The sequence below is a fragment of the Camelina sativa genome, unplaced genomic scaffold, assembly GCF_000633955.1.
Source record: "Camelina sativa cultivar DH55 unplaced genomic scaffold, Cs unpScaffold00567, whole genome shotgun sequence".
NCBI classification, from domain to species: Eukaryota; Viridiplantae; Streptophyta; class Magnoliopsida; order Brassicales; family Brassicaceae; genus Camelina; species Camelina sativa.
Genome location: NW_010921734.1, coordinates 1 through 8,799, shown reverse-complemented (window position 1 = coordinate 8,799; position 8,799 = coordinate 1). Strand labels below are relative to the sequence as shown.

General features: G+C 34.5%; 1 protein-coding gene and 1 long non-coding RNA gene across 9 annotated transcripts; both read right to left on the bottom strand.

Moving 5' to 3' along the window:
* Positions 1-1,006: 1,006 nt before the first annotated feature.
* On the bottom strand, positions 1,007-2,383 carry LOC104773546. Its single transcript, XM_010498184.1, has 2 exons — positions 1,777-2,383; positions 1,007-1,691 (listed from the first exon to the last, which is right to left on the bottom strand). Exons 1-2 carry the CDS (start codon positions 2,152-2,154, stop codon positions 1,077-1,079), a joined length of 993 nt encoding a protein of 330 aa, XP_010496486.1. The 5' UTR covers positions 2,155-2,383; the 3' UTR covers positions 1,007-1,076.
* Positions 2,384-5,972: 3,589 nt separating this feature from the next.
* On the bottom strand, positions 5,973-8,793 carry LOC104773545. 8 transcript variants are annotated; one of them, XR_765133.1, is made up of 5 exons: positions 8,457-8,793; positions 7,627-8,360; positions 7,317-7,379; positions 6,448-7,076; positions 5,973-6,248 (listed from the first exon to the last, which is right to left on the bottom strand). It is a non-coding gene; the product is annotated as an uncharacterized LOC104773545 (long non-coding RNA). The 8 variants fall into 8 exon arrangements; XR_765128.1 differs by having other exon boundaries at positions 7,317-8,360; XR_765130.1 differs by having other exon boundaries at positions 6,448-7,379; positions 7,589-8,360.
* Between the last annotated feature and the right edge of the window lie 6 nt (positions 8,794-8,799).

Sequence of the window (8,799 nt, the reverse complement as noted above, 5' to 3'; positions counted from 1 at the left end):
CATCCCATAACCAGCCGAATGTTGTAGTTGGCCACAATTGTTTAGGGGTCAGGAGGCGAAAATAAAATTCGGCATTTCCAGTGCAAGGTAATTTAGCCCTGAATACCAAAATTAACAAATCAGTTATAGATCGTAGTCCTCAAATCCGAATATAGACACTAATTATATACAACTCTAAATGAAGACTTACAAATCATCAGTTAGGAAGGACATCAGCTTTGCAATTTTCTCAGGACTTGCCTCACTAAAAGGATCGTACACTGCGGGAGATAGGACTACAATGTGGCTTTCACGTCGGGTCATTAATGCAGCTCGCATTGATTCGTCATTAGGGTTTAACCCTATGTTGGTGCCCACTGGATCTACTAATAGAAGATCAAGCTCTCTTGATGGAGGAAACACCTTTTGTAACAAATATGCAAAATACCTGGCTTTCTCCTTATCTTTCACTGTATGAGACGATGCAGGACTCCTGGTCTCATTGGTTAAATCCACAACAGATTCGCACTTTCGATCCGACGAGCGAGGGTTACCACCACTTACCGGATGGATAACATTAATAGGAACGGGTTGAGCACCTGCTCCATCAACTTTGTCATTATACTTTGCTCTTTTATCGCCTTCCTCTGTCTCCCAACTCTGTACTCTTTTGACACGCTGTACACTGTCTACCATCTGCTTTGGAATTCGCTCTACACTGTCCTCTGGTTCGATTTTAATACTCCCAGACCACATGACCTTATCCTTAATGGCTAACGGATTCCTAACACAACTAGCAACTTTATAACCATCCTTGTCCGAATGCTTTATCTGATATAGCCATGACTTGAAACAAAAGACATGTATTTGACGTTATATACAAGACATTTGAAATATAATATGACGCTGTTAAACTAGAGACAAAGTATACAAATTGCTAAATTGTGTGTACGAAAAAAATCATATATCAAAATAATTACAAAATTATACAACTTCACAAAACTGAAATTGATATTGTTTCCTCGAATAGATAAATACAAAGACTTCATACTGAACAATAGATATATAATAACAATTTTATCAATACGGTACGCAGATCATACCTCCTCTATTTTTTTTTCGTCATTTCTTAATGTAAGAGGTCCTTGCGTATGCGCTCCTCCATCCGTTGTGTTGATAACAACTTTCTTCAATAGTTGAACGTCACTCTCAAAGTTACCCATCCTACTCTCCATACCTTGAAGTTTGAACACAACTTCCGCTATTGCTCTAGAAAACGATATCTGAATATTATCCATTTTCGCCCCTAGTGTTTCAACCATAGTAAATAACCTTCCACTACCATCTTCACCCTGCACACCTGAATGCTTATCTCCAGACGCCTTCTCTGCTGAACATTTGTCCCCAACACTTTCTTTCTGCTCCTTCGCATTATTGGGGACATTACGGATGCTGGTTGGGGCTGTTTCAAGGAAATCATCGTCACTTACCCCTGCAACATGTTGCCTCCTCTCCCTCTTCTTCGTATGTTCCCCCTTCCTTTTTTTTACACAATCCCATTCTCTTTCATCCACTTCGCCATTGATCACGTCTAACAGCAGATTATCCAGTTTCTTCTTCAAACCTTCTCCTACACCATACACACAATACTGTCCTGGCCAATCTGGATATATGAACTCCAAAGGTTTAGGTACTAAATGCTTCACCTGAAGCTGCATTTCAGATACCATAACTTTTAATAATCTATCACAAAGAAAAAATGCAGACAAATAATGTATACGTAAATTGAAGGCATACCTCCCCATTATTAAGGAGTTTGCTCCCGGATATGAAGGCTTCGATATCCTTCCTTGGCCTCCCTCCTCTCCACCTTAACAGAGGCAAATCTACACCTTCTCTTACATTCCCGTAGCTAGCCCCCAGCACCTTCACGCTCTCAAATGCCCATATCAGCAATACATGGACACATCCATGGAGGGTATAAGCATTGTTAGGTAACCCAAGGACTTTGATGGAATCAACTAAACTCTTGAATCCAACCCTACCCCATTGAAAACTCTCAAATGCTTCTTCATTCAACGCCCTTTTAGCGTATTCCAGAGGAATCCGACTGTTCCTTGATAAACCAAGCACTCCAACATGAACAAGATACAACCGAGCTATCTGCGTCTTCATTTCATCAGACCACCCACGGCAGCTTCTCAAACCCTCAACTAGCTCCTCCCAGTTGGGTCCATTAAAAGCTTTCACCTTTAAAGCCGCCCATAAAGGTGTATGATCGACTTCAAACTCTGTTTCATCAATCTTCTCACAATTCAAACCACTAATTTCTTCATATTCATATAGAGAGAACCTCAGCGGCTTTCCTCCAACCAAAAACCATACCTCCGAAGGAATGTTTATTGCCAATTGATTGGATAATAGATAATGGATGGTCTTCCCACAAAACAGGTAGTCAGATTCGGCTAGATCCAATAGAACTCCCAGCTGCGAATTCTTTCTTATTTTGTCATACACCTCATCACCAACAAAGCCTTTCAAACCACCAAGATTGGACAAACTACAATCGTGGTGCATGCTTCTCATCGGCAGTGGAAAATTACCAACCCCATACAACCTACTTGGATACCTCTTGCTTGACCCCATATCTACGACAGAAGCTTTAGTTTAGTTATTAATTCAATATCACAAAACATTTGTTGCTTAGATTAGCAATGAAGCAACATGAAGTCACACAAATATCTTCCGAAAAACAGAGCTCAACAACATACAGAAAACTAACATACAATATACAAGGCCTACTATGTAATACTCGGGTATAAGAAAACAGTAAGCAATAGAGACTAAACCACGATATAGAAATTTACCTCTGAGCAAATCGCTTTATTTCCCTCCTCCTCTACTTCAAACCACCTCGCCGTCAACTCGCCGTCAGTGGTCCTCCAGCCAAACGTCCTCCACACAGATTCTTTTCACGCCGCAAGCTATCTAAAAATAGCTGATCTCAACCCAACAATCGTAAGACAAACAACACAAAGATTCAAGGGATCGACTTAGGTTTATGATCTTTTTATTTTCCCCTTTTAAGATCTTCGTTTTAAAAGAGAATGGCATAAATCGTAATAAAACACACAACTCAGATATAGAAGTAATTTGCAAACTTTTATGTGTTATTCTAGTAAGGCAGAAATCTCAACGTGTTAGTCTAGTAATAAACCTACTTTAATGCAATATTCTAGGTAATTTCCCTTAAAATATTCCTTCCGAAATTATCTCTTAATTTTGTAACAAGGTTTGCAGCTTTTTTCTTTTTCTTTTTCTTTTCTGGTAAAAAGGTTGCAACTATTTTGTTTTTGTGCAAACTCATGTAACTTCTAATGTAGATAATTTTTGTAGAAACTTATTATTAATATTGGATTACAGTAGCAAATTGTCACAAATTATTACTCCCTCTGTTTCTATCTAACTTAAGTTTTAGATTTTTTTATATATAAGATAAGCATTTTATGTTTTAATGTATTTTTTATTAGTTGTTGATGATAAATTGTAAAATTTAAAAAGAAAAAAATCAAATATTTATTGATTTAAATTAAATAAATTGTTAATCATAAAAATGATGTATTTCAAATTAAATTTTAATATATTTTTAATATTTGTTATTTTGTTGATTCATATGCATGTGGTTTTAATTCATTGTTGTAAATTAATTAATAACTAGGAGATATCTTGCTATAAAGCACGGATCGACATTTTTCCAAAAATTATAATATAATAATAAAACTTATTATTTTTTTTGTTTTAAAATTTTAATTTGTTTGAGATAGTATTTACTTTTAATATTGCAATTGTTTGGTAAATCTACATATATCTTTTTGAATACTAATTATTTTAGAAGATTATAGTATTTAATTTGTTTGAATTATATTACAATTTTATATTGTTTGTTTGTTGTATATGCACCATTACGTTGTGAAATATTTTAGGTAGTAATTATAATATTGTAATTGTGAACAAATAAAATTTATTAATTTAAACCACATAATATTTAGTTTTATCAATCTGTCGATGTGAAATATTAAAATACACATTTTTTTCTTCATAGATTGAGTAATATATCTTCGTTTTAAAAAACTTCAAATCACAACATATGCACAAAAATTTCTACATATTATTTAGGGTGAGTTACTAGAATATTGCATAAAAGCTTCCTTATTACAAAAGTAACATACAATTGTTTGTAATTACTAGACTAACACATTGTACCTATACTACCCCTGAAACTAGTGTTGGGGAAAAACGTAATTACGGCTAATGCCATTAGAAAAAAAAAACATTGGAAGTTGGGACTAAGTCTACCGATCCTTTGATGGTAGATTTATACACGTGGACTGATTAAAGGTGTACGTCAGATATTTTTGGTACACTTAGTTGTAGTGCTGGTACACTTTGCCGTCGACGTAGATGGTACACTTAGTTGTAGTGTTGGTACACTTATCGGTGGACGTATATGTGTATCAAAAACTAAGTGTACCAAAAATATCTGATGTACACCTTCAACAGTCAATATGACCCAAAAGATATTTATGGTAGACTAATGGCCTGTTGCGACAGATTTATTCGACAGCCTTCTCTCGTTTCAGATATTTTTGGTATACTTGTTTGTTTTTTTGAAATAGTTTTCGGAGTGTGATGGTAGGTTTCTTGTCCGTGGTAGATTTAGTAAGCATTTTTGACAGCTGTAAAGTCTTACCAGAATAACACGAATTTGTTTGAGCTGTCAAAGACAGTCTAGCGTTGCGATAGACTTATTGGAGATAGATCTAAACACGTTTGCTGTTCTTCCGATCTATGGTGTTCATGTAATAACGTTTGTAGCAGATTCATCAATCGTATTCTGTTTGTCGGCCGGAGCAAACGTCTTTTTCCTACTCTGTTTCGTTAATCTTTCCTCTGGGTTCATCCATGGAAGAGCTAGATATCTGTTCGAAAATCTATATAACTCACTTTTTATAGGTTTTTAATTTAGAAATCAGATGTTGAGATGAAAATCTATAATAGTTGAGTAAAAAACCCACAAGTGAAACCAAAAAAATAGACATAAGTCGTGAAAAAATAAAGTGAGGCAGGGAAAATTAGGGTTTTCAGTCGTATGTTAGAGGTAGAAGACGAGGATATTCTGGTAATTTCGGGTTCATTAAACCTAAAATCGAACGTGTACGTACATATAAACGTGTACGTACATATGAACGCATACGTACATAATGTTCTTGAGATTAGAGTACGTACATAACGTTCTTTTGCTTAGTGTAGGTCCATAAATCCGTTTTAATGAACAATATTATTGTAATTTTGTAGTCATCTTCAACATATCTTCTTCTACAACCCTAGCTAATATTGTCGTTGTTGTTCACCGGAAATGGAACAAGTAAGAGATGTTACTAGAAAAAGTAAGAGATGTTACTATAACAACCTATGTAATTCGTAATTGTTTATTTATTTATTATATTTACGAGAGGTTGAATAATAACCACACAAAATTACATTTTAACTATAGAGGGTAATATTTAGATAACATAAATATATAATACTCAGTTCAACTAGGTACAACTAAATATATATTTAGATTTGCATTTATATTTAAAATATGAAAATGATAATTAAGGTTTATAAGAATTTCTTTACATATTGAACTATTAAATAACCATGTTTAATCAACAATACAAGAATTTATCACTTTCTAATATATACTATCGTTTTCACATAAAACACTCTTTAAAGTATAAGGAAGACTTAGTAAGTGATCACCTCAAATGAAACAAAAGAGGTGAAACCTAACCTTTTATGAACATTGTGTTATGAAAACCTTGTATATGCTAATTAATACTGATAAATCTTGTGGTCAACTGCTAATTAATAATTTATATTATAGTCCAACTGGAAATACGAAAAAATGCAAAAGTTCAACTATGAATATGAGAGTACAACTGGACAACTATGTATAATTATGTGTATACCAAATAATTTTTTACTAATATCCTGTTGCAAATCAAACATTCTTAAAGAACGGAGGTAGATCTAAACACTTAGTGAAATTTTAACCAAGTTAGATTGAGAGAGGGATAAATGACTGACTTTGGCTTGAGATAACCGTGACAAGTTTTCAGGCAAAGTGCAAACGATCAGACAGATTTTAATCAATCTCAATTCGAAGAAACTCCAACAAAAAAAAATGATTCTTTAGTACCCATATCGTAACTCATTACTCAGACCTGCAATCAAAAACCATCAATTGTATCAAGAAAAAATCAGTGAAGAGTTGAACTGAAAGACGCAACAAATATTAGTTATTCATAAAGAAAGGAATTTGGTGTTGCAAAGGATCTAGGTGATTTGATGTGATTCCAAGTTAGATAGAGAGAATGAGTCAAATGAAGTAAATAGTACTAAACTACATAACTTCAGTAGTACCTTTTTCTAAGGATTTTCTTTTGAATTTTGGTGCCTCCTCGTGCTCCTCTTGCTTAAATTCTGCAGTAGTTTATTTGGAGCACATGGCTACAAGGCTCATTGGTTCAGTAAAGTGATGCCTCCAATTATTATTCCGCGAGCAAGTAAAACAGAGGCATATTAGATGGCATAAATCAAGTGTTTTATGCATACAAACATTTCTAGGGGTGAAAACAAGCTTTTACCAGGTATATAAATTAAGATACACCATATTTATGACTAATCAAAGTTTCTGAATTACACTCAATCCTATCAAAATCATAATTCATCAACGTAAAATTCTGAATCAAAAAAAATGCAAGAGCAGATGATTTTACAGTCACATAGCAAAAGATAATTCACACAAAATAAATCAGAATCAATCGGCAAAGCAAACAACACAAAAAATATCAAAACCTACGCTAAAAACCATCGAAGCTGAATCAACCAATCACAAAGCATAATCGCCAAAATTATACTCTAACCAAGAGAAAGATGATCAAATTCCAAACAATCTCAACTAAGAAGAATTATATGGAAAAAAAACGATAACCTAGGAGAAGAAGAGAAAGAAGCAGAGTAAATCTTCGAACCGGTAAGGGCGATTAAACCTGATAAAAAACAACAACTCGTGAGTAGAGCGTTCCAACTAATTAAATGGCAAGAAGATATCAACTTTAATAAGCAAAAGGCAATCATCAAACAGAGAGATAAGAACTTCTTAAAACAGAGATTCAATAGCATCACCCAAATCTAAACCCACAATCAGATCTCAATAGCTGAGTAAAATTCACGTACCCACACCAACAATCACCACTTTAAGATAAAAATCACAAGGAAACTAACCATACCATTCATCTTAGAAGTAAACTGTCCCACCGCATTGTTGCTTGAGCTAGTAAGGATACATCTCCCTAAAATATGAAGAAAAAAAACATGGATCTTATTCCTTGTTCTTAAAAAAAATCTCCCTGGAATCTATCTCAAGACTCAACAACACAACTAATATCAAACCTATATCATTTATTCGACACCACTGTATCAATATATTTATTACATGTTTCTATCTCTCCCTAATTTTGAAGCAAACAAAAAATATCTCAAGTTTTTAGCTAGACAGAACCAAAATTGGAAGAGATCGATGGACACAAGTCGTCTCACACAACACTTCTAGCCTCAGATGCTATAAGCAGTGGATTTGCAAATTGGCATAAATGGACAACTGATTTAAAATCGTTGAGAGATAGATGGAGGCTTAAAGCGTCAATCTCACTAAGTTTCTTATCCATGTATCTGCAGCGAAAAAAATAAGATTTGACAAAAATCAAACTAAAACGTAAACGCTGAAACCTAACTAAAAATTAAAGGCAACTCACTAGCAAAACCGGTAACAAATCAAAGCAAAAAAACCCTAAAGAGTAAATACTAATCGCACTTACAAAGGGAAACGCACTTACAAAGGGGAAACTCACGAAGGAAGCAGAATCAGAGTAAAGGAGGAGTTGACAAAAATCAAACAAACATTGATTCAACAAGAAGTAAAAACAAAAAGAGGAAAACAGAACAAGGGCATAAGATCTAGAGGCTTACCCGACAACTTAGGTTTCAGAAAAAACGCTTACTTCTTGAATCGATTTTGAATCAATTTCTCCTAAAGATATAACCTAGAAATCGGTAACAAACAGACCGAAGAATAGAATAAAAACATAGGATAAGCAAATCTCGTGATCCTCTCGATGTCAATGGAGCGAAACCAACCATGACGAAGTGAAGCCTTGGGAAGGGGATAAGGTTCACAGCAAGCTTCCTAAGGTCAGAGTTTAGTTGACCAGGGAAACGAAGACAGGAAGTAACACCACTCATTGTAGCAGAGATGAAGTGGTTTAAATCACCAACTAATGAAACACACAAAAGAAACAAAACAAGTCAGGACTCAATCACATCACATCACATGAATAAACCATTTACAAGAGATTGTATAATATACTCACAGGTAGGGTGAGCAAGCTTCAAGGTACGGAAACAGATATCCTAAAGAGCCTCATTGTCTAAAACCATACACTTGTCAGTAATCTCGACAAGCTGATGCACAGAGAGAGTAGCATTGTATGGCTCAACAACAGTGTCAGAGACGGAAAAGGAAACATTGAAAAGGTTTAATCAAAGAAAGGGAAGATAACGAAAAAGCATGTCAGAGAACTGCTTCAGAATCTTCTCCATAGGTCAACGAAGTGTTTAGGCTTGACAATTACTACACTAAATGATGTATAGTTTGAACAACTGAAGAAATGATTTTTTTTTATCACTATTATAGAGTTACTTTGAAACTGAGAG

Coding starts and splice junctions, on each gene's coding strand:
- LOC104773546 (XM_010498184.1), bottom strand. CDS start 2,154: ATGAAGACGCAGATAGCTCGGTTGTATCTTGTTCATGTTGGAGTGCTT. Junction 1,692..1,776: donor AACTCCTTAATAATGGGGAG/GTATGCCTTCAA, acceptor TCTGAAATGCAG/CTTCAGGTGAAGCATTTAGT.